The sequence below is a fragment of the Ascaphus truei genome, chromosome 7 (assembly GCF_040206685.1).
Source record: "Ascaphus truei isolate aAscTru1 chromosome 7, aAscTru1.hap1, whole genome shotgun sequence".
NCBI classification, from domain to species: Eukaryota; Metazoa; Chordata; class Amphibia; order Anura; family Ascaphidae; genus Ascaphus; species Ascaphus truei.
The window spans coordinates 105,265,640-105,293,037 of NC_134489.1; the positions used below are offsets into that span (position 1 = coordinate 105,265,640).

Genomic DNA, 27,398 nt, shown 5'->3' on the forward strand with positions numbered 1-27,398 from the left:
GAGCCAGGGCCTAACCCATTTAAGGAGACCCGGTGGTGGGCCCCGCTATTTGAAGGATACTCCGCGTGGATGGACCGTACTCGGTTCCTCATCCGGCGTGAGGACGTGGTAGATTTCTGGTGGAAAGAGGGAGAGTTCACACCCGAGCAGAGGGACAAGGAATTACAGAAGAGGTGGTTCCAGCTGGAGCGTAGAGACATAGCGCCCATGGGTCCCGACACACTGTCAGATCCAGTCGATCCTGATGAGCCCCTATCATGGGTGTTACCTGGGAGGGCAGGTAATGCTGACCTGACCAGGGTCAGTAGGGCGGAGAGGGCTATAATAGTCCGGTATAAAAAGTCCCACGGGTTGGAGTATCCCTATGTTCCGGAGCCCCTGATGGATGAAATTGAGGACAATAGGGAAAGGTGGCTCCAAGAGACTATAGAGTTGTACTTAGTCAATAGGGGGAGCGCCATTGTAGGTAAGAAGGCGGAGGAAAGGATAGACACCCTGATGCGAGTGTGGAGCATAGGGAGACATGTCCACAAACATAGGGTGACCTATAGGCCAGAGAGAGGATCGCCTCGGCATTACTATGTCACGGTCCTGGATATGGGTAACAGGGAGGTGAGAAAACCTGACCCAGATCACTATTTTTAGGGGGTACTAACACATTACGCGGGTTCGTGGCTGCTGGTCGGGCTTGGCGGAATGTACTGTAGTCATTGTTATGGTATTCTGAAAATTTGTATGTGAATGTTAACATAATTATGTCCTATGTTACAGTGCTTCCTGGAAGAAGGTGTACAAATTTAGGTCCCAGCGAGGACGATGGGATTCACCAGGGGGAGAATGTAGCGGTCATGTAAAATGCCTACAGTCATCTCTCCTGTTGGCAGTAAGGCCTGGTAAGTGTGGGCATGCCAGCAGTAATTATGGAGGTTTACCCTCACACCCTGGTGGGGTGCCCTGTGTATGGCTGGGACTGGTCACATGCTCTGACTCCATGGTTAGTGATGTCAGAGGTGTGTCAGCCTCAGAAAGTACATAAGGCACAGCACTGTGCTCTAAAGTTAGTTGCTGTACAGTTCTTAGTTCTTACAGTTCTTAGTTCTAGTTCAAGCCCAGCAGGAGTTGCTGGAGAGTCTTGGTATGAGACCTGAGTTCTGCTGAGAGGAAGAGTTGCGGTAACTCCAGAGGAGACTGTGTCCAGGGACCTGGCACAGGATAGTGATCCCTGCGGGGATAGGGAATCCCTATTAAAGTAAAGAATCACCTTTGAAGGGAAGCAGCGTGGAGAATCATGAGAGGCTAAGTCTCAACTGCGAGGGGCAGCTAGCCCACATCATTCAATAAAGATGTGTTCATTCAGAAATCCTCTCGTGTACTTCTGTGGAATGAGTGTACAGAGAGGAGCACCACGGAGGAGTTCCTCAACAGGATCATTCCCATGCGGACGCAGGGACCCTGTTGAGGTGGAGGCGCTGCACTGGAATTAGGTGAGACTCAACACACTACCTCAGCTGCCTGTCTAGACGGGTTCTCCCCACACACCATCATGCGGGAGACTCAGGAGTCCTGTAGCCAACAGGTGCACCGTCAGGCATATTCACACTGTAATGGGGTCCGGTTAGACCACAGGGGCCAATGTGAGATTGGGTGGGTCAGGCCGGGCCAGAAATACCGTTACACAGGCAAAGGATATCACCGGGTTCTTGTAGGTCTCAGGTGGTCTAGACTTTTAATTCTTGCATTTTTAAGACAATTTGTAACCAACGTTAACCCCTGGTGTGCCAGATTGATTAAAATACTTAATATACCATGATATTATCATGACAATAATGTTAACATATTTATGAGAGCCTCACAATCGTACACAGGTGAAATGTAATAGACCCCTTTGCAACCTTGAGGGTAAAATTAATTAGCTGCTACTTGTTACAGTGGCATTCTGTCAATATAACATTACTTAGAGTTGTGCAGAACCTTAATTATTTTTATTAAAATTATAGGCTAAAGCTGGTAACTTCCGGGCATTATTGAAATCCCTGCTTTCTCTAATTGGTTAAAATTCCGGGCATTATCCATTCAGAAATTGCCTGGAATGTTTGGCACGTTGCCAAGCTTTTCAGCCAAATGCTTTCAGTTCTCGAGTGAGGGCAGCTCTCAGTCAGGGGAGGTGATTGGACAGGAGGCAGCAGCATGGAACTGACTCCTCCCCCACCCTGCCTACAGAGAGCTCTGTACAGGAGAATGAGGAGAAAGGTGTCTGTGTCTGCATGCTTGCTGTGTGTTTTGTGAGTGTAGAGGGGGGCTGCAGAGTCTGCTTTGTTGGTGGGTGTGTGTCTACAGTTGTGTTTTGTGGGTGTAGGAGTGCTGTAGAGTGTGTTTTGTTGGTGTGTGTCTGCAGTTTTGTGGGTTTACAGGGGGGCTGCAGTGTGTGTTTGTGGTTGTAGAGGGGGCTGCTCTGTGTATGTGTTTTGTGAGGGTGGAGGAGGGGGCTGCAGGGTGTTTGTGTACATAGAGGGTATTTCAGTGTGTGTGTGCGTGTGTGTGTGTGTGCGTGTGCGCATGTGCGTGTGTGCATGTGTGCTTGTGTGTGTGTATATATATATATATATATATATATATATATATATATAAATAAATATATACATTATTTAAGTTATGGGTTTAACCATGTAATGTGGTCTTGAGACAAAAGGTGGCACTGTGTGCTCATTTGCATGTCATTTCCCAGAATCACTTGCTGCAGTGGAAGTGCTGTAGGCTAGGTGATAATGGTGACGGGCAGGGTTGCAGACCTGTCTAAGACATGTGAATGTGCTCACAAGTAATATATATATGTGTGTGTGTGTGTGTGTATAGGGGGGCTGTGTGTGTGTAGAATTTTGTTTTAATAAACGTGCTGTAAAAGCAAAATAATGTATACGATCATGCTGATGAAAATGAATATGACTACAAAAGAGTCTAACTTTTTTATTAAAAATGTAAAAAACAAAAAGCCTAAATAATAGTAATAATCCCCTCAGAACAGGGCATTACTGGCCAATAATAACCTGGCTGGGTTTCCTCGGCTTCGCCTTGGGCCTTTAACTCACCCAGCCAGGGCATTATTGGCCAGTAATGCCCTGTTCTGCGGGGATTATTACTAATGAATCTGTAATGATATGGAAGAGAGTGCTCTTTGCATCAACTCTTGGTCTTTGGCTTTAAGAAATGTGTATGAGAAGCTTTGATGCTCAAACAGCCTCATTCATAGTATCTCTGCAACACGTCACTCTGCCTTACCTGTCTTTTTTTAATATAAACGGTTAGGGCCCTTTGAAGAGCAGACGTTATTGCATGTGTTAATGCAAAGCTTTGTCAAAGTTGATGCATCATTAAATGCGAGATTTGACACTGCGCCATTGAAACAATGCGTACAGTCGGGCGTCATTTAACGTGTTTCTTCAGTGTGGCCAATAATGTCCCATACCACCTTAATTGTTTGATTACCAATTAAGTGATGAGACTGTAACGTTTTATGACACTGACCCTCATTCCCACAGTGAAGCTGAATAAAAAGGTAATTTAGTAAGTAGATTAAACTCTTGATTTCCATACTGCTCAGAAAATGTTTTTTTTAACATTGTTATATCATGACTGGTGCAATTCCCCTAGTCAATATTCTGTGAAGCCACTTCCCAGTGCTGGAGAATAGATCAGTACTATTCAAATGAGAAGATCTCAAATCTTCTCCAGCGTGGAGAAGACACAGCATGTAGAAGAAGGGCCCAGAGCAACCCATTCATTCCTTCCTTTTCAATGTGTTGCTCAAGTTAAAATACTCTATCTTTTTTTTTCTTTAACACTTAAAAAAAAAAAAAAAGGTCTATAAACTTTCCCCGATTTGCAAATGAACAGAAATGCCGCAAAATTTTAATAAAGTATCTTGATACATTGATACCGGGAACCTTATTCAATAACGTTCAGTGACGATCATGGCACCTTCATGTCCTTGGCTGTTTTCAGTTGATCCCACTATAGACCCTTTAAATGCCACTTTTGCTCCAACATCTTCTTTCTACAACACACCCATAGTCCTCTGGACTGTTTCTACTAGCTGTATGCTGAGCGCATCCAGTAACTACAGCGCAACGCCATTATAACGCTGTGCTTGGGGTCCCTAGAATCACATTGTGTTATAAGCGGATCGCATTACAAATAATGTACAATTGTATGTGTAGCCATGTGTAAAATTGGTGTACATATCTCTTTCTCATGCTGGCAGTAAACCTGGTAAGTATGGAGGATTGCCAGTAGTCATCATGGAGGTTTGCCCTCACACCCTGGTGAGGTGTCATATGTCCCATAGGAAGTGACAACATGCTGTGTGTCCACGGTTAGTGACATCAGAGATGTGCCTGTTCCTAGGTGATATAAGACACAGCACTGTCTAAAGTTAGTTCAGTTCCTGTTGGTGTTTTGACTCCGTTCAGGAGAGTCATGTGGAGCTCTGCAACAAGGCTGATGCAAGAGCTGTGACTGTGTGCAGCTAGAAGCAAACAGAGAAGCTGGTGAATCTTCCTTAGGGGAGAGGTGGAAGCAACTCCATTAGAAAAGGAAGCACTGAAAGAGGTGGAAGCAACTCCATTTCAAAGTGAAGCACTAATGACTATGAGTGGCTAGGCTGATAGCTGTGAGGGGCAGCTGGCCCACATCACTATGCCAATAAAGATGACCTTGTTCAAGTATACCCTCGTGTGTAAGTGTGGAGTGATTACGCAGGGGGCTGCACCACAGAGGAGTTCCTCACCAGGACCATCCACAAGCGGACGCTGGGATCCTGATGAGGTGGAGGCGCTGCACTGGATCTAGGTAGGACTCAGCACACTACCTCAGCTGCCTGTCTGGGTTGGCAAATCCCCACACACCATCATGCGGGAGACTCAGGAGTCCTGTTGCCAACAGGTGCACCACCAGACATCACACTGTAATGGGGACTGGTTAGACCACAGGGGCCAATATGAGATTGGGTGGGTCAGGCCAGTCCAGAAAACCCGTTACATATGCATTGTACAATAAAGTATTTAAGACACCAATAGTCGTGTTGTAAAGTATTCATAATTACAAAAATTGGGAGCCACGCTTGCATCGCGTTATAAGTGGATTTGCGTTGTAACGGATCACGTTATAACGGGGTTGAGCTGTATTCTTTATGTAAAATACCGTATATAGAAATACTGATGTAGCCCATTTTTGTGGGCAAAGTATAACTCAAAGTATCACAGACTTTCCATAAAAATGGTTGAATAGCATATAAAACCACATGACCATTGACCCTCTATGCCTCTTCTCTCTTACGTTTTACTAAAACAGGAGCGTTACAGTTGAGAGCAATGTACTGCCACCCCCCTCCAGCGAGGAAACAGTTTACATACACTGGGTGCAGTTACCAAAAAGAAAGCCATTTTTATGCGAACATGTCAATGGGAGCTGTGTGTAGGGTCTCCAGACCATGCTCTGCTGTTTGCAAACTGCTTATCACTGGGAAATAACTTGGCCAATCTTTGTAAACTGTTTGCTGTGGGCAAATTAATGATGCGTTTGTTTAGCAAAAAGCTTTACATTCTTCTGCATCCCTACCAGATAAGTACACTTTTCAATCTATTTAGAAATAGTTTATTTGCACAGTAGTTGCCAAGTTTTAAAATTGCATGTGTAATTGGTGCCGGGTATCTGCTGACAGCTGGCAAAACTTTAACAGTCCCTGTGAAGAATGCCCCTAATCCGTGTTGTTGCTTATTTAGGTCGCGTTTGTTATTTAAAAAGATACAGTATGCTGCAGATAGCATATCTGTTATGGCTTGCCCCAAGCAGATCCTTTTGGCAGCAAAACATCTGCAGCTTTTATCTCTGTGTCACGCACACTGTAGGGCTGGTCCTGCACACTGAATAATGGCTGGAGAGGAGTGATCATTCTCAGTAAGGATGCTCCGTACTGGCAGTCAGGTGTGAATTATTCCTGTCTGACCACTGGCTTTTCTTGGACACAACAAAACGAAAGGGGTAAAGACAACAAAGTTGGCAAGGCGCGTTTCCGTATCAATTATTTATATTTCAGAGAGTGAAGTCAGAGGGTCAGACATTTTTACCGGACTAAACAGATGCATTTCTCGTCTGGCTTTGTAAGAATGACCTTGATTTGTGTATTCAGGTATCTCCTCTGTCACAGTTCTGCCACAACGGAATGAACTCAATGCTTAGTGATTTCTTACCCCTACACACTGTGCAAATGGAGAAAAATAAGGCCACGTCTTTATTTATTTATTTAAACAATATTTGAAAATGAAACTGATAGTCCTTGTACATATCTGGAACTGTGTGTCGCAACTAGCATGGTGGGAGACCCTTACCCCACCTCCAGCTGGTCTCACACTGCCGCAGTATGGCAAGAGACCCGTACGCCACCCTCCGCTGGTCTCGCCGCCCTGTTGGGGAAATGCTCCACACCCAGTCCCCCCTTTTGGCTGCCTGAGCCCAGCTGCATATGTTGGAGCCCAGCTTCCTAAGACTTGGGCAGGGGTACAGCCCGGCCGCATAAGTCAGCACCTCCGGCCATGCCCAATTTTTTCCGGGGACTAATACTACGGCACCTCAGGTCTTGGCATTTCCCCGGCACCCTTAAGCTGACTGGGCTGACAGCTCCATCACCCGGAGGACCCATTAAGGCCACTTAGTGGGGATGAAACCCCAACTCAAGCTGTGGCCCTGCGCTCTGATTGCTTATTGCATGTACAGGCAGACTTATGTTTCCAATCGAGATGTCTATGACAATCTATCATGAAAGTAGAGCACCACACTACAGCAGGTATAGCATAAACATGGTGCGTACAAGCAAAGTGAACTAAAATGTAGCCAAAATGTTGTCAGTCCTCCCATTCGTTTAATGCTAAATTGCCTTTATAGGGGTTAAACCTAAGACAGTGCTTGAAGGAACCTGTTCCACCTGCCGCTAGATCAAGAGCATATTTAGGAAAACATTGGGGCGTTTTCCTTAAACTGCAATACAGTCAGCACCAAATATGTTTGAGCGACTATTTCTCAACATAAGGTGAATGTCACGTACGGCTCACCTGTGTGCCTGTATATGGGACAAGGGCTAATACCCACAGATATCCCGCTAATTCCCCTTTCTATACTCACCACAGGAATTATTAAAGGTACTTACAGGGCCTCTGGTATGTTTATTAAGAAAACTATGCCCTCAGAAAAAAATATATTCTACTCTAACAAAATGTGTCTGAAAATGTTAAATGACTTTACAAACCGTGCAACAGCTATTTTAAGTAAATACAGGCCTCCACTTACGGGGGGCAACACAATACTTACGGTCGGTTTAAAAACAACTACAATTAAATACAATTATTTTGCTGCCCAAGAGACCGACAGGAAAAGCCAGAGTTATAATAAGACCTGGTTGCATTAAATGGACCAAGGCTTTACATTCACTTTACAGCCATTTTCCTGAACCATTAGAAAAATGATTCTGAGCATATGGGCGTATGTAACCTTTACAGACAGGATTAAATTGGTGTTAGATGAGGTAGGATAGGCCTGTAATGTGTTTGCTATATTCTGAGCCCAGAGTACAAGCTTAGATTACAGAGAAAGATGACTACAGGCATACCCCGCATTAACGTACGCAATGGGACCGGAGCATGTATGTAAAACGAAAATGTACTTAAAGTGAAGCACTTCCTTTTCCCACTTATCGATGCATGTACTGTACTGCAATCATCATAACTGATGTAAATAACGCATTTGTAACAGGCTCTATAGTCTCCCCGCTTGTGCACAGCTTCAGTACAGGTAGGGAGCCGGTATTGCTGTTCAGGACGTGATGACAGGCGCATGCGTGAGCTGCCGTTTGCCTATTGGGCGATATGTACTTACTCGCGAGTGTACTTAAAGTGAGTGTACTTAAAGTGGGGTATGACTGTACATAGTTATCATAAATGCAGCTAGTTTCATAAAAAAAATGTAAAGAATTCCTGTATGTTACCACTCAACATGTATACTGTTTCCTCCTCGCAACGGTCTTGAGTTGAAAAGTATGAGACATCACATATCTTGTTGATTTCAGATACTCCCTTGGTTGATATCTAATTCCTAATTAAAACTGCAGGATTTTATACATATATAAAATAAGCTTTCCACGCTCGGGCTGTCAGTAATCTTCTTTTGAAGTCAATCTCCCCTTGCCGCTGAGTTTGTGGGAGCACCTCCCCTCAAAGCGCCCCTAAATAGGAACTCCCACAGGAGACCTCAAAAGACAAAAGACTCCACTTCTGAAACATTTTAAGGGAGTTCACAATTGCGATCCGGGTAATATCAGATTTATGGGCATTGATAGTATCCCACTTCATTCTAGACAGGGTAATAGGGATCTTGCTTTATTAAAGAAGGAGCAGTATTGGATCTATACGTTCGATTCTAAGCATACAAAAGGTTTTGAAGCTGCAGTTCAGGCAATATCCTGCATGTGTGTTTTTTTTAATAAATCAGTTCTGTAGTAAGAAAAAATACTTTTAGCATTTTCTGTTTTAAAAAAAACAACTTTGAAAGACCAATTTTCCTGTATTCTATTTTAACAAGCATGCTTGTTCCTATCGCAACGATTTACATTCCCCATATTTAAAGATGTCGCCAAGCTTTGCCGATCAATAGACGGAGAACGAATTGACCGGCAGCTATGCAGTTCTTTAGGTAATTAGAGATTGCCCACATGAAACTATTGAAGTAAAAAAATAAATTAAAAAAAAAAAGACTGAACTGCAGCTTTAATGAGCTAATAGAACTCACACCATTTTTAAGGTAATAACTCTTAAGTAAATAGAATTTTTATATAGTATATGATTTTTTAAAGAATCTGTCTTTCATTCTGTATATGGTTTTTAATTATCTGTTCTGTAACTCTTTTAGACCATGTGTATTTCAAGGTGATTGTATATTGTATACACGTCAGTTAGTATATTAGTGCTATTTAAACCAAACCTGGTTCATGTATTAGATAGCTCCTAGTGAGTAGGCTGTCATTTATGATGCAAGGAGGAGCTAACCATGTGATTGTTGTTACATTCTACTTATACGCGTGGGTGACCTCTGACGTGACCTCCTGACGAAGCACGTTGTGAAACGTGGAGAGTTACGAGAGGTCACTGCACGCTTAATGATTGGCTGAGGCAGAGAACCAGGATGTTTGAGCTTTGCCACAATCTCCGCGGCTGGTGTGATCCGGGTATTTCAGCGCCAGCGAGCGGCTCCAGCTCACGCTTCTGTGGTGAGTTTCAATCTCCCCCATTTCAGCCCGTTGCCCAGCTTTGGTATCCTAATATTACTGGGAGCATCACTGTGTATTGGGTGGTTATTGTGACCAGATGGTCTTTTTACATGTTTAATGTATGTATGTCATTTGTGACTGTATAGTGTGTGTGCACACTTTAGTATTATAGCGGAGTTGGAACCGCTTGTTTTGTGAGTGTTGTCATTTGTGTGGTCAGCAGACCTCTTATCATTAGTACAGTATTTTAATTACTCACATCCCGTTTTGGGAGGATTTTATTTAAAGTTTTATATAAGGCTATACATTCATTCTTTATTGGGTTTATAGTAATCCTCGGTGCGCTTTGTGTGTATTTTCTTTTGCAGGGTTCTTTATTCTAAATCCCCTTAGTTGAGGATGATCTAAGACGCCTTCCCGGGCGTGTTGTCGGCAAACCTTACTTTATGACTTGAAAGAAAAACCCTGTTCCTTGGACGTTTATACTTTGCCTCCATATGTAATATATGTCATAACTGTCTCTATGCTCCTTAGACACACACCAGCTACACTTTTGTTTGTGTGCACTTAATCTACTCCCCAGATATGAAATATGACCCTTTAACTTCTATTTCTGCCAGAGCAACAAATATCAGAGATTATATATAGAAAAAAGAAAAAATCAGAGATCTTTGGGGCAAGGCGAATGGATATTTAAACCCTTTGCCCCACCCCCTTTCGGACGCCCCATTGGCTCCCCTCCCGCGCAGTTGCCACGTGCGCCAACATTCCCATACCCTCGTGGAGAGGGAGATGAGGGAGAGGGATGGGGGGGAGGAAGCCAACGCGTGCACAAATCCCTGAGGAACATCAGCCCTTTTGGAGGGGTGATGTCCCCATTCTGTGGCCTCTGCCTCATCTTTCTGCCTCGCTGACACATTGGGTTAAATGTCTCAGGGTACATTGAGACATAGTGGCCCTGTCCACCTATTCTAAGTACCTAAAATACCATCGCTGCAGGATTTGAAATAAACTAAAATTACAACATATCATTTCATAACCTTTCTGATTTAACAAATAAAGCAAAAACACATTACTATTACATTGTGATGTCAGAAAAGGTCAACTATTCACCATTACTAATCTTTTTATCGTGCACAAGAAAACAGTATAATGGTGGGTGTCTGTGGCAGGACGGCCTGTAGACGAGGTCAGGCAATAGTCCACACGTGTAGTTTCAGGTTAAAACAAATCTTGAGTGGCTTTATTTCTCCACAGCATAACTAAACATGTGGGCACACTGTCCCTTTAAGGCATAAACAAAACATAGCAAAATAAATCCTGCTCCACATTGGGAGAACTTACTAACACTGCAAGCCTATCTACCAGGCTGGCTGGCTAATCCATTATCAAACCATTAACATATCAAACAGTCCGAAAACAATATGAACAGTTCTTACTGTGGTTTAGAGAGATACTTGTGAATCCATCTGCATAGCAGCTTGTCTAGGATAGCTCTGAGACAGCCACCTGATACCAGCAATGACTTCCTTATATCTCATGCTGGTTGTCGGGTGTGTTGGCTCCTTTCTGATTACCCAACCATTCCTTCTGGGTTAACCCTCTGAGTGCTGGATGAAGCACTCAGACGTACAGTATGTCTCCCAGGCATAACTGTTAGTGGTTGACTTCACCCAGTGACAGTGTCGTTGATCCTTGGCTCATTTAGTAGTGTATACAGAGACGTTGCTATTATTCTGACTCTGTTTCAAGTTCCCATCAAGTTCTGTGTGGATGCCCTATGAATAGCTAGATCCAAATGTCTGCTGTTCAATTATTTCCTCTATTTTAGAGGAAAACATGACAAGCTATTGTAGCTGTTGGCATTTTGCACAATGTGTCAGTGTGGGGTTTATTTTCTACTCATGTTTGTTTCCAATCCAAACTTGTATTATTAATTGTCACGAGTGTAAATATTGTAGAAGAGCAGGCTTTTGTCATCCAGCTTAGTAATAAAAGCAATTTGCATAAAAGACAGCATAATGCAAGCAGACCAACTGATGCCATATCATCATTACTTGCTGAATCATTTTGTTAATAGTCCAGGACATTTAAGGCAGATGGCTCAGGATTAAAAGGTGCAATCACATAAATACTGCATTTTCTCAAACGTGTGTTTCATGCTGACTTGGCTTCTTGTTGATATGGTCTAATGATAGTTCATTGGTCTAATGATATTTTGTTTATCCAAGAGGGACCAGTGTCTTTGTCTCAGATACAAGTCTTTGATAGAAAGGAAAATAAATAAATATATACAGTATATATGATTATAAATAAGCAGAATATCCAGAGCCTCAAAAATAAGCCTTATATCTTGGGGTACTGTTCTCAGACCTCAGAGATCAAAGCCCAGGTGGTAGAAACAACTGCCAGCTACTGTACTTCCCAGGTTAAACAAGAAGTGTGTTCTTTACAGCACCTTAACTTAAAGATAAGGGTTAAATACATAGACGATTTATGAATACAAATATTAAAAAGTGCATCTGCTCACACAGCTCCAACTTTTCTTTGCTTGAGTCTACACCAGGGGTGGGGAACGTCAGGCCCGAGGGCCGTATAAGGCCCTCGAAATCATTAGTCTGGTCCTGCTAAGGCAACTGCTATAACCGGGGTCGCGCTAATTTAAAAAAAAATGGCCGCTGCGCGCCTGATCTGGAGGAGGGAGGAGGTGGTGTGAGGCGCCGGCAGCCCTACATGATCCCCAGCAGCCACCGTACTAGACCTCTGAAATCCCCCAGCAGCCACCGTACTTCCACTGCACTCCCCCCGCAGCATTCCCCGCAGCATTCCCCGCACTTCTCCCATGCTTCTCCAGCAGTTCCCCCCGCACTTACCCCAGCATCCGCCTACACGATCCCCCCAGCAGCAGCAACTACCAGAGGTAGGGGGGCGGGGTTCTATGTGTCTACATGCCTGCTTTGTGCCTGCCGTGTGCCTGCCTGTCTGTGTCTGTATGGCCCGTGAACAATGTTATAAATATCCAAATGGCCATTGGCAGAAAAAAGTTCCCCACCCCTGGTCTACACCAAATGTACTGTAGGAAATGGGTTAACCCCTTCAGTGCTGATGCAATTATTCTTTGAGTTACACATCTAAAGCAAGCCAACAAGAGGCTTATGGGAGGGTTTACTAGCTTGCAAGGTGCTGGGCGCTGCCATAGCTATCTTACCCAGGGTATCTTCCATAATCCGTAAGTGTCAGGGTATCCCAGTACCGGGGGATGATAGCCACTCTCTTGCAGGTTCAATTCTCTCGGTAGTCTCTGACACCGATAATAACTATGAACCTCAAATTAATCTGCAAGACTCTGTGGAGCTCTGATCGGCATTGGCTTACATACTTTCCTAGTCTCTACCTGAAACCATGGAAGAACGGGTGCCGACCAATCAGCCAAGAGATTGTCTTCGTTGACCAATCAGAGAGCGAGGGCTTGCCTGAGATGGACTAATCAGGTCCGTGGGAGGTGACAGTGCTTTAGGACAGCCAACAGAGGTGGGCTTCAGGAGAGTGGGAAATTAAAACTGACCAATGTGAATCGAGCCGGCGGGGCTAGGACCCAGGCCTCAGTTCCCAGTTTCAGTCTGATATCTCCCACAGAGATTGACACCTCAGAGTCTGGGACGAACAATGTATCTGCTTTTGAAGAGCATGTTCCCTGACCTGAGCCCATGCCCTACCCCACATCCCAAGTGTTCCCAAGCACTTCACCTCCCACAAATTAGATTATCGCCCAAGCCTCCATTGTGTGCAGGCCGGGCTGAGTAGGTTACCAGCCCACCACACAATGGAGCCTTACAAATATATAACAGTAAAATACACATAGGAAAATATACTGTCTACACAGCAACACACTAGTCAGCTATTATGACTACAATGAGATGGCCATATGAGCCTACAACATTGGCAGCCATCTTGATGGGTAGGGGCAACCAGCGGGCTTAACCTTAAATATGCCTGCCAAGCTACCCTTACCGTCACATATATGTCTAATTAATTATACTTGCATTTGGATCTCATTGTCTCCTTTAGCACAACAAACATCACAGGGTGTGTGTATATATATATATATACACATACCCTGTGGTGTTTGTTGTGCTAAAGGAGACAATGAGATCCAAATGCAAGTATATATATATTATACAGTAAATATAATATAAAGTATCTCTATACTTTTAGGCAGCTGAGAACATAAGACGAAAAAAATCACAAATATTTTTGCAACGTATTCTGCAAACATTTAAACAATGATTGTTTAACATAAAAGAATTAAAAAAAAATAATAATAAATGAGAGTGCATGTTACCCCCTTTAAACAATGTATTGAAGACCCTACTAGCAGCAACGTTTTACAAAAATTCATGAATGGCAAAAATAGTGTCAAAATTTGCTTTATAGTATATCCTTCAAGCATGAAAGGGGTTAATAGGTGTCGCAGATGAACGGATATTGCACCGTGTCTCTTTCCCATCTTTCATTACAAAGGAATTTATTTGACAGTTTGGAGCAGCAGATCTGTGTTGTCTGACACCTCAGAGGAAGATACAATGACAGTATTGTTTTTTAATCAGCACACGCAGTATGAATTCAGGTCGTTCTCATTTGTAAATTGTGCTCCAGAAAACCATATCGCCAGTCAACACAAGGAAATACTTTCAGCTGGCAACACGCGAAGCTTGTACTGTCAAATCTATGGAGCATCTATTCAGACTTACAAATTGAGCGGAAAAACATTTTTCAGATTAAAGGAACACAGGTACAAATTCTGTTACTGGCAGAGGATAATACAGAATAATACGGTACCTATAGCAGCTCAGAGTTTTCCATCTGATCATGATCACAGGCAGGGCTCTAAGCTAGTACCCATATCGGGTGATAAACTGTGCCACACTCCACTATGCCAGCTGGGATAAATTGCCATGCCCTTTATAGCCCAGGACATGGATGACGTCACAGACAAAGGTGCTTGCTGTCTGCACAATTTGTTATTGTACTATTTCAGACTGGGTCATGGAATGGAACATGATATTGTTCTCTTCTCTTCCTATTATTTTCTACTAATAACTCACAGTTTGGGTCGGGTTATACAATGTCACAATCTGGAGCTCTAGGAGCTCTTTATTAGGACAGGGGCCCAAGTAAGAGCTTAAATGTAACCACAAAAATTGCGGTGGCATTAAAATGTTAGCATTGTGCCATCGCTTTTTCTGGAATTATTAGAATTAAGCACTAACGAGTCGTTAGGATCTGGACTTAAAATATGATAATGGGGTCTTCCATCAGCGCTATTAGTTATGCATAATTTTAACATCTTTTGCAATCATAAGTCTGTACGTATAATAATTTTATCTGCGCAACGTTTGCGAGGCCGAGCCCAGCCGCAGGAAGTACAGCCGGTAGTTTGATCACTGTAGGGATAGCTGTTCTAATGGGCAGTGTAGGTTCTAGATCAGCCGGAATAAGCTTTATACTTTCCATGATGATGTGAGGTGTAAGGCGGTACCTCTGGAGAACCTTATCACCAGACATGCCAAATACCTTAACTCAAGACTTATAAATGCTTTCCCTTTTTCTCCAGTCTTGGTCTATTAGCAATAATATCAAGCATTGCCAGGGAGCGTCTGTGCATCAATAGAGCAGCAATTACAGCCACGGCTCGAAAACATGTATGTTGCAAATGCTGGGTTCTTATAGTGTAGTCTGATTAGTCCAAGGTCCCTATAGGCACATCATTTAGAAAGGGTCTCAGATTAATAGCTGTGGCATTAAAATGTTAGCACTGCGTCACCACTATTTCTGGAATTAGGAGTCGATTTTGAGTTATGTGCTTCATAGTCATTAACTGCTGGTCCTAAAATATAATAATGAGGTCTTATATCAGCTCCACTGGCTAGGCATCATTTTAACATCTTTCACAATAATATATCTGTGCACCTGGTCACTATATATGCATCATTTAGAAGAAAAGAAAATAAGAAAATATGTTAATCCAACTCTAAATTAGAAGCAATAACAAGACAGGTGCTATTTAACGCGTGTATGCCCATGTTGAGCTCATTTAAATATTGTAAGAATAACCCTAACCTTTTGCTTTCCCCGCGGAGTCGCTAAATTACTGACCCTCACCGAAACTGTCTTCTGCTTCAAAGTACCAGCGACTTAATACGGAGGACACTGAATGACATTGAAATGCTGAGATTTTGCTAAATACTAAGCCAGTGTTCCCCAGTAATCCTACGAATTAGCTGCTGTGAGATATTGAGACAGGTAATGATTCACATGTACACTGAAACTGTGGCCAATAACATATATTAAACCTTTAATTTAGGGGTCTCAAACTCCGTCCTCAAGGGCTACCAACAGGCCAGGTTTTATGGATATCCTTCCCTCAGTGAAGACTGAGCCACTGATTGAGCCTCCTTTGCTGAAGAGCCACCTGTGCCATCTTCGATTGAGCCACTGATTGAGCCACCTGTGCTGAAGCAGGGATATCCATAAACGCTGTCTTGTTAGTGGCCCTTGAGGACTGAGTTTGAGACCCCTACTTTAAATGTTAATGCACATGAGCTTTATAGAGCCCCAGTTCCACTTACTGTACCAGCATTTAAAACCCTAAATCTAGGTACATTTTATCTACCAGTATTAATGGCTGCTCCTCAGATTTAGGCACTAGAGATTAACTATCAAAAACACAATAACATATATTGCAGAATATACAGTATCTGCCCATTAGATTCATGCCAAATCGGGGAAGCATCACAGCAAAACGTTCACAGCTGTAGTGATCCAGTGATCAGGGGAAACGGGTTTTAGACAATCACAATTTAAGAAGACCCAAACCAAAGTGATAGCGTGCGGATACGGCTTTAGGATGTGATTAAACATATTGAGGAGAGAGGTACACAGTCTGTAAACCTCTTCTGCTGCAAAATCGATGTTCAATTTCCACCTCAGTCTATTTAATTAGATCACAGGTTACAATTGATGCAATACTTCCTAGGAGCACGGCAACTACTAGAACTCTACTTTTATGCAGAGGCGAGACATTTATTTGTTGGTGCCTATTAATAAGGAAGCACAAAACTTTACTCGCCAATGGGAATTATTGGAGAAATTCATGGTATGCTAATTGTATCACTGCAGAATAGACATCACTCATGGCAGTCTACTAGAGTAGGGGTGGCCAACTCCAGTCTTCAATGGCCACCAACAGGTCAGGTTTTAAGGATATTTCTGCTTCAGCACAGGTGGCTCAATCAGTGGCTGAGTTAAAGACTGTGCCACTGATTGAGCCTCCTATGCTGAAGAGCCACCTGTGTCAACTTCAACTGAGCCACTTGTGCTGAAGCAGGGGCAGCCCTAATACCTGGCCTGTTGGTGAAACCTTGAAGACTGGACTTCACCACCCCTGCACTAGAGTTTCCCATAAACATTTGCATGAAAAGAGAATTGTGTGTGACACAGGAAAATACTTAGTAGTGTTTTCCTAAGTATTCCCAACCTTTCTTTGTATCAGTGAAGTGTATCTGTAATAGAGGCACTAATAAGAAAAGGTGGATGATATGAAGCCCTTCTAGATATACAAAGTTAATTGTTTTGTGTCGCACATTGTACAACTTCATAGCTGGTTCAAATCAGATCTACAGATGTCGCGCTGCTATTGTCCCCTGCTACACAATATTTTGGACTCATAACACACACCAAAAGTCACAGGGGAAATTGCGTTTTCCGTGAGCTTCTAACGCGGGGGTGACCAACTCCTGTCCTCAAGGGCCACCAGCAGGTCGGGTTTTCAGGATATCCCTGCTTCATCACACGTGGCGCAATCAGTGGCTCAGATTGAGCCACCTGTGCTGAAGCAGGGATATCCTGAAAACCTGACCTGTTGGTGGCCATTGAGAACTACCGTTGGCCACCCTTGGCCTAACGCATGAACGGTACACTCACAGCTGGCAACATCTGTATTACTTTAACATTTACACAGCAACGCTTTCCTGCTTATGCTGCATGGAAGTACTGTACGTCATGGAAATCTACAGCAGATGCATTCAAAAATGAAGGAAAGCACAGTATCCTACCCAAATGCTGGTGTCGTGTCGATACTGCCTCCAGTTGCGTCCCGTATCGCTGAACATTATGCTGTAACTTGTTACCCAGTCTGCACCTCCATATCGGCCTTGTGTTGCAATCCCTGTGATATCCACTCTTTCTCCCAGATCAATCTGTAACCATTGCTGTGTGTTAGATTCCAGCGGAGACCAACCTCCCGCTCCTAGAAGGACAACACACAAAGATACTGTGCTGTAAAACTTGAACACTGGGAGGAAACGGTCACAATTGTACTGTCATTGTCATTTTAAACATGTCCATGGGGAACATATTTATCTCCAAGAGAACGTACAGTATGTATCTTTAAGGATGTTAAGGAAAAATACAAGATCATATACTCTTATTTCTACAGATTTGCAAATATCTTCAAATGTGCTTTGCAATATTTTTTTTGCAAATTTCTGTTAAATTTCATGTTGCCCAAAATGTTTCTCTAATCTGAAATTCCTACAACCACAATTAAGTGCAACATTTGCAGCAGATTACCGCAACAAGAATGTAGCGAAAATGGTAGCCGGTCGCAGCCTAAACAGTGACCTGACACATTGACTTTTAACGCTTGGCAAACTTTACCATTTTTACAAAAATGACTGTACATTTTTTTCAGTGAATTTTACCTGGTTTGTGAACGTTAGTGAAATTTGTGCACATCTCTACTGATTTCGCCTAAAGAACTTACTTAGTTTCACTAAACAAACTAACATAAACCCATTATAGATATGCTAAGGTCCTCAAATTTGCGTCGCACTTTTTGTCTTTTCTCTTAATTTCTGTAAAATCTTCGCTAATCTTCAGTACGCTGACATTCTGTAAGATACAGCGAATTTCACACACTTTGCCAGAATGTTACCAAAATGGCAGTATATAAGGTCGCGTGACCTGAAGTTAGGGTCATGGGACTTGAGATTCTTGCACATTGAATTAACACTTGGCAAAAGTGTCAAATGTTGATGATTTCCGACCTTCTGCAGATTTCACATAACTATTTGTATACCTGTAAGTTCTAGGCATATTCCAGCTACTGTATATGATCTACTTTAAAGTACAGATCAAAGTCACTTACTCAGCAGGATAGATTGTTTGAAAACGCAATTAATTTTATTTGCTCTGTTTCATACCACAGGAGCCAATGCTGACCTGACAATACTGGATATTTGAAAAGCTAATGAAGCTTATTCTTTTTTTTTAACTTAAGCTTCTGATATATATATATATTTAATTGCATTTCATATCTGCTAGCTTTCCTGAGGGTGTTGATGTTTCTTTGGACTTTTGTATCAGAAATACTGTAAATAACATTAACCTGCCCACTGCTCAATCATACACAAGAATGCTAAATATATCAGTGGTGGGAGGAGAAACACAGAGTATCCAAATGACAAGTGATATTATGAATACGTATATTAAAGCTGCAGACCACGCAATATTCTACGTGTGTTTTTTAAAATAAATCAGTTCTGTACTATGAGAAAATACTTGTAGCATTTTTTTTATTTTAAAAACAACTCTAAATGAAATGTTTTATATATTATAAAATAACGAGCATTTTTTGTTTTCATAGCAATCATTTACAAAGTCACATCCCCTTCCACTTCTGAAACAGGCTCTGGCACACCCATTTTTGAGCCCACCTCTCCCTAGCAGTGCACCAATTATATCTAGTGACTGCCTGGTCACATGATTTCCCCACAGAACTTTCCATCTTTGGTCCTCTTCTGCTGCACTGAAAGCCATTTAGTGAACCCCCCGAATCTTCGCCGATCGATCACAGGAGAATGGATCGATCAGCAACTTAGCTAATTACTTATCATTGTGTGGATTATATTCATGCGCATATTAAAGGGGGGAAAGATTAAAACGGCAGCTTTAAGTGTCTGCTTTAGAATTTAAAAAAAATATTATTAAATGTACAAAAAATATTTTTGTCATGATGTGTTCCCCAATAATGCGTAAAACGAAGGGCTAGCGCATGTCAATTTGATATATTTTAAACAAGAAAGTGAGAAATTAAGTTATGTAAATATTGTGATGAAAATATGACTTAAGGTCGTGCAAGGTCATTTTTTGGACGAGTGTTGTAATAAAACACTGTGTGCACTAATGATGCTATTTTATCTACATTATATGTAACTCTCAGGTTACATAGTTACATAGTAGATGAGGTTGAAAAAAGACACGTCCCTCAAGTTTAACCTATGCTACATTTAGACAACAGATACTTTATTCTATATCTATAACTTATTGATCCAGAGGAAGGCAAACAAAAAACTGCTAAACTGTGATATACTGGTACAGAATGCCCTGCTTGATAGTACAAAACATAAGGGATAGAGTACAGTATGTTCTCCGTGGAAGTAATGGAATCAGATTGCCAATAACTGGTAGTATCCTTAGCCTGTTATTCAGATGTGACAAACTGTCATTGAAATTCCTAAATCCAGCAAAATTTGCCTTTTTTTCTGGGAATGTTTTTCAAAGTTTGCTGGCGCACATAACATAATTTGCAGGTACAGTAATATGACCCTAAATTAAGGTCACGTGGCACTGTATATACTGCCATTTTTGCTACATTGTGGCCACAATTGGCAAAGATTAAGCACTGTCATTTTCGTTAGAATTGAGCAAAAACACATCATTTGAAAGAAAATCATGTATGATGTACACGGTACAATGCACAATTAAAGACATGCACACATCTATAGCCTATTACAAATCTGCAGCGATTACAAGCTTTCTCTCTGATAACATCATCTCCAGAAAAAACATGCCCACTTACTGTCCATGTTTCATTAGCACTCATCTATCTGGAGTAGCTGATATGAGTGTTATTATAATTATTATTATTATTATTATTATTATTATTATTATACCTGCCGTTTTCTCAGATTGAGTATATTTTTGCTTTTAATTTACAATGTATGTGGAGATCTGTGGGGATCTGAATTCAGCGAATAGTTACCTCTGTTTCCCTTATACGTTTAGGGAAAAATATGTGATTATTTAGAATGTGGATGAGACGTGTGACCCTGATTAATTAGATAATATTGCTGCTTCAGGTGCCCTGACAAGTTATCATCTCACTATATACTGTATAACCTTGAAGTCACAGTGTAGCCAATAGTTTCTATTTCAGCCAGGTGACTTTCAAAGTCCCACTTTAATTATATACCTCATATACTTCCCTACAAGTTTTCAAATAAAAAGACCCAGCTTTCTTGTATTAATTCTTACACAGGGAGATGATTCTAGTTAGATGATTCTTGCCTGATGAATTATTCATCAGAACTCCATAGGATGGTGTGACAGATACTTCAAACGGTGATCTTACCATCTCGTCTGTTGAGCTTTGCATAGCTGTGGCTATGAGAGCTGAATAGTTCTGAAGAGCTGTCAAACGCAGTCTGTGGCAGCCGGATCACCATTGGATCATCACAATTATCTGTAGAAGATTGGAAGGACAAGGAGATTGTCACAAAAAAAACGTGTCAACTCTGCACACAATGTGTTGCAGGCAGCTTTGGCAGTGAAGAAGTTAATGCTTTAGGTCAGGAGTGGCCAACTCCAGTCCTCAAGGGCCACCAACAGGTCAGAGGTGAATGCTATCCTGGCTTCAGCACAGGTGGCTCAATCAGTGGCTCAGTCGAAGACCTGAGCAGGGATAGCATTAAAACCTGACCTGTTGGTGGCCCTGAGGACTGGAGTAGGCCGCTCCTGCAGTGTAACACAGTGTAACATTCAGTGTAACACATATCACCCATACATGCCATTTTCATTGAGATTGCAAGTTTTATTCTGCAGTCCTTACTTATTTCCCTGAATAATTGTGTTACTTTCTTTTCGTTTCAGATCTCGTGCTAACTCCTGTATCGTCCGCAGCTCTCCTTTACATTGGAGCCAGTTGGGAATATGAACAGCTCTGTTAGACTTTCACAGCTTTATAGGGTTTATTGGGAACACTCCTGCAAAAGAAGCAGCGCAAACTTCCAGTCGCATCACTAGCCCTGAAGAAGTGTCACAGCTGGACGCAAGGTGCTCATTCCAGATTTGGCTTGAAGCTACTAAACACATCTAAATGATTAATTCAAATATTTGATGGTAAAGCAGAGTGATACTTGAGTGAGTGCTTCCAGTTTATGGCTATTCCCATAAACCTGTAAAAATGGATTGCACTGTAGATAGCCACACTACAGATAGTAAGAAGCACTTTCATTCTTAAGATATACATTCAACAAGAACCTGATTAGTATTCATTAGATGCGGCAAAGAAACGTATTAAACGTAACTGCACACGCTGCATGTTTTTTAAGAAAGACAATCAATCCCCAGTACAACCAATTCTGTTCTTGATCATGTTCAGAAAGCTTGAGAACTTTACCTAGGGAGGGCAGTAACCTCTCTCTATCTGTCATGCAAATGATTCTTGCACCACTTTCTGCTCTGATTATAAGCTTCAAGACGTTGTTATTTCAATCTTCTGCATTTCTCAGATGTATCAATGTTAGATAACTAGGTGACACAAGGTAGTGATTTTCCCTGTACACCACATACTAAGTATTGAAGTAATAAAATGATCTAAACCCTCAAGACTCAAGTTGCTGTGGGAAGGTGAAGCAGATGCAACGAGTAAGCAATCATAATATTCACTCTGAATGAAATGTTATAGTTCAATTCCACTAATTACTTTTAACCTGAGGGGACAAATGGAAGATACATACGGTATGAATGTAAACGTACAGATACTGTCCTTTTAACCATACTGGAGCCTGTGACTTTGTAATGGTGCTATGGAATTAAATATATTGATAAGAATTCATCTGACAGATGTGGTGCTCTGTATGGTATAGTGCAGTGTTTATCAAAAGAGGTATATAGGAATCATTGGGTTCCCCGGGCGTCCCTAAAGAGTTCACTGCAATTTTCAGGTCATTTGAAAATTGTACCAAATACACATGCATTTACAATGCATCTGATTTCAGACGCGCTATTAGAGACGGTTGGGGTTCCTTACATTGCATCTGATCTCAGACGCGCTATTAGAGAGGGTTGGGGTTCCTTACATTGCATCTGATCTCAGACGCGCTATTAGAGAGTGTCGGGTTTCCTTACAATGCATCTGGTCTCAGAGGCGCTATTAGAGAGTGAAATAGAAATAAATAAAGTGCAAACCCATAAACCAAAGTGTAAATCAAGTGCTAGTAATAAGTGAATAAATGTAAAAATATGAATAATCCCACAATTTGTGGTAAGGTGAATTACAAATGGTGGACACACCAGGTGCTGCCAGATACCTGCGGTTATTCACGCCGCATAGAACAAGATGCAAAAATATGATATCTACAGAAGAGTAATACATATATTGTATCCATTGTTTTTCAGACTGAAAGATATTGTTTTGCTGAGCACAAGGGATTAAAAAACAACAACAACCAGAGATAAATTTACAGGCACAATGATTTACTACAATTTCGTTAAAAGCCTAAACTCAAGCTGCATTTCTCTATCAAAAATGCTCTTTGCTACCAGTTTTTGTCCTAATCATTACACCACTGACAAGCGGTCTGAGAGTTATCTCTTATACAGTATAAAGTCATCTCTTATATAAAGTCATCTCTTATATAAAGTCATCATTCTCAATATTCTAAGAAAAGTTCACAACTTTGGAATTACTGAAATATTTCCCCTTGATTTAGATGAATAGGATTCCATAACCAGACCTTCTGAAAGGAGCATTTCTCTTTCATGGAAACTTACACTTTTCATCATTTGAATTTTGGACAGAAATATGGAAAACTAGTAAGCATATTTTAAGCAATGAACCCAACATTAAATAATTTTAGATAAGTTGTTACATGATAAAAATACTTCTTCTATATCAGCTGAAGTGGTTCAAATTTCCCTTCGACTGATGTAGAATAAACCTCTATATGTTCTATCTTTATTGTACAGTAATAATAATAATTGTTTGTTCCTGTATAGCGCTGCTAGTTTTACGTAGCGCTTTACAGAGACATTTTGCAGGCACAGGTCCCTGCCCAGTAGGGTTTCCAATCTATGTTTTTGGTGTCTGAGGCACAAGGAGATAAAGTGACTTGCCCAAGCTCACAAGGAGCCGACACCGGGAATTGAACCACGTGTCTTTACTCACTGAGCCGCTCCTTTCCTTTGTAAATCCTACTATGGTTACTAAGTGGAATTAAAGCCATAAAATAATGAAATGATGAAAACATAAACTAATATTATATTATTTCCAATCAGAGTGGGACCAATGATACTTTTTTGATCTTTCAATGTTAATTATTTCTCGGAATACAAGTATGTATTGTAATGGCTGTTCCACACAATGCATATTTCTCTGGCATCCTCTCTGTGTATTATGATTTGTAGACATATGGTAACATTTTCCATTACAAGCAAATGTGATTATCTAATGGTTGTCCTAAATTGGTGACTATAGACCACAACAGTCATAATACATTATTTGTAGAATCATTATCTCCTACAGAGCATCCTGTCTGTGTGCTAGAAAAGTTTTTCAAGACGCCCAAAGGTGTCCGAAGTCAGGAAGACATAAAAGCTAACACTAATTTGGATTCTCTGAAGCAAATAGCTTTGGCAGTATATCCAATGCACCCATTATGCTATTGAATCCCATCAACACCTACTCATTTTAACTTTGTATAAGGGTGAGATGCATGCAAATCTTGTATGCGTTATTAGCTCATAGGTTTTATTGCAGTTGGCTTCTTTTGCTTGTAATTGTGTAGAACACACATATGACAAACTCCTTTCTAATTGTACTACTCTTTATCTTTACAGTATCTTCTTTTGTAGGTATTGCTATTATTAATGTGCTCTATTTCCCAGAGTACTCATAAATTCAGAAGCGCCAAAATGTTCACAGTTGGCAAAAAACATTTTTTTGTATTATATATATATATATATACACACAGCAGGGCCCCGCTTCTTGGCGCCCCGCTGATACGGCGGCACCGAGAAGGGGGCCGCCATCTTGGATCCTCAGTCGCGCATGCGCAGAACGGGCGGGTGCGCCCGGCGCATGCACAGACCATAGTTTGCGCGCGCATACTGTAGTTTGCGCGCGCAGAGCATAGGTCGCGCATGTGCAGAACGGCAAAAATGCTGATTTGCGCATGCAAAATCACTGAAAATTGCCGGATCCGCTTTCCGGCGATTTTCACTATACGGCGGGCCCCTGAAACGGAACCCGCCGTATACCCAGGGCCCTCCTGTATATATATATATATATACACACACACACACATACATACACCAAAAAGGTATACAGAGGGTAGCTGAAATTTTGAGTTGATAAAAGTCGCTTTTTGCATACCTTTTTGGCATATATTATCCAAGAGATTTAATACATCGTAACAGTCTTATGGTGAGATGTGAATGGTGTCGCTCATGAGATGCAATACAAATGTAGAGATGCATGTAATTCCTCTTAATGTATGGACGAATTATAGTTCTGACCAATAGGCAAACTGGATTGAGTATTTAAGAGCTAGGATCAGGTCGAGTACTGATAACCCCTGAAGAAGCCGGCTGCTGAAACGCGTAAGGTGAAGGAGCGTTTCCCAGCAGACGGAGCGAATGAGAAACCCCCATCCGGGACTCTGATAGTCATCCAGGGACTGATGACAACGCGAGGGTGGAGCCAACTAGAAACGCGAGGAGTGTGGTGTCTAGGGAGATACACAGCGTTACTGCCTGTTTCTCAGAATGCGAAAATGTGAAACTGATGCAAGTGCATGACTTTTTTATGTGTAAATAAATGTGAAGATCTGCACTATATCTACGTTTATGTTTCTCTGAGATGCGTATCAAGCAACACCAGAGGAGGACAGAGACTACAAACGCACAAACGTACCATTTCCTGTCCTGAAGTCTCAGTTCCAGATTATACCATCCTATATGGAGACACACTATGTTTAGTGAAAACAGAATGTGAGTTGAATACCTAACAACAGAGAGAGTGAGTAATTGCCAGAATGTACTACTCAATGTTCCTTTTCTTGTCTTCTTTTTCTTACTGGTTCCCATTTTTGCGCCTAGGTAAATATACTGTGTGTGTATATACAGTATATATATATATATATATATATATATATATATATATATATATATATATATATATATTTGTAAGTACATTACTAAGCACTAAGCATCCACCATGTTCTTAGTACAGACATACTACTCTATGTTGTTCCACACTCCACCTTCTTCTATTTGTTTGCGTCTAGGTCATTCTACATCATATATATATATATATCGACGCAAAAAAATAGAAGAAGGTGGAGTGTGGAACAACATAGAGTAGTATGTCTGTACTAAGAACATGGTGGATGCTTAGTAATGTACTTACAAATATATATATATATATACTGTATAACACATATATATTATTTCATCTCAGCAGATGCATCACAGTCCCTCCTTTTTACTATCTGTTAGTTCAGGTTGAACAGAGCATATTGTGGGATAAAATATGGTTCTTTTTAAACCCACAAATGCCCCCAACACTCCCATTGTTATTACAGTAGCTTCTCTGGTTTTGTGCACCATTGTCACTGATGTACAGTGCACCAAATAAAATACTTTTCCCTGTATGCTTCAGTGCTTTGGCTTTAACATGAAAATCTAGAAATTGACGGCAGATAAGACCCACTTGACTTGAGCCACTCTGCCCATTCACACTTCTGGGATTATTCTCTGACTTGTACAGTAATGATTTGCAATCCCCTATAGCAGTAAGTAGTGGAGCATGTACAGTATTACCCAGGTTATCACCTTGACTGATGCTTTGGGTGGTTACAGTTTTACTAGTATATTTTAAAGAAGAATACCAGATGTTTGAGTGTAATTTAGTGGTAATTAAGAATGAGAAACCCCAAACAAGGTGCAGGCAAATTAATAAAAGATATGACTAGCAATGACTGAGATTATTATTTGGCAGCATCAACAATGTGCGTTTACTTAACCCCTTCATCACTGGTCTAGAACATTTTGCCATGGTCAAATCTCCTCCGGTGTTTTGCCGCCACTACCCTTGCCGTTGGGACATCTCGCCGCAGGGACATCTCTCTGACAGCTGCTTCACCGCCAAGGCAAGCACCGAACCCTGTCCCTTACCCTAAAAACCCTCATCTTAACCCCTAATACTAACGCCACCCCTTATCCAAAAACCTAACCACTTACCGTAAAACCTTTTACATTAAGCCCCTTAGAAACCTTAATCTCCTACCATAACCCCCTACCCTAAAACCCCTTAACTTAATCCCCTAAAAACCTTAAACCCTTACACCTAACCCCTTACCCTTAACCCCCTACCTTAAAACCCCTACCCTTAACCCCCTATCCTAATCGCTAAAACCCCTTAAATTAACTTATCTTATTGGCAGAGCGGCAGAGTGGTGGCAGCGTAAGGTTTTGTCCATAATAGCACGCGCTAGCTCCCGCGCTCCTCCCCGGCGTTATATTGTTTGTACTGTGAAGCACGGCTCTCCCTGTAGCGCATTTGCATGCGCTAGAGCGCACACTAGGCACTACTACACTGCTGTCCTAGTGTTTGTTTCGGTGTGAGCTACGTAGCTTGCACAATGGACAAAGCCTAAGATCCATCTGCAGCCATCTCTTCCCTGTCTCACCTTTCATAGCTTCTTGTAGCCTTCAGTATATTGTATTGTATGTCTTTATTTATATAGCGCCATAAATATACATAGCGCTTCACAGTAGTAATACATGTTGTAATCATATAAATAACAAATAATATAAATAACAGGTCATGGGAATAAGTGCTTCAGACATAAGAGTAACATTAAGGAAGAGGAGTCCCTGCTCCGAGGAGCTTACAATCTAATTGGTAGGTAGGAGAACATATAGAGACAGTAGGAGGGAATTCTAGTAAGTGTGTCTGCAGGGG

The 27,398-nt window shown here is 41.5% G+C and overlaps 1 protein-coding gene across 1 annotated transcript in view; it reads right to left on the reverse strand.

The window, feature by feature from the left end:
- CNTNAP5 (contactin associated protein family member 5) overlaps positions 1–27,398 on the reverse strand; it is a 401,478-nt gene that overhangs the window by 303,735 nt on the left and 70,345 nt on the right. Inside the window, exons 2-3 of the mRNA XM_075609766.1 lie at positions 20,784–20,894; positions 17,425–17,618 (exon numbers count right to left, since the gene is read on the reverse strand). Coding sequence (XP_075465881.1) covers positions 17,425–17,618; positions 20,784–20,894 — 305 coding nt within the window. The remainder of the gene's footprint in view (positions 1–17,424; positions 17,619–20,783; positions 20,895–27,398) is intronic.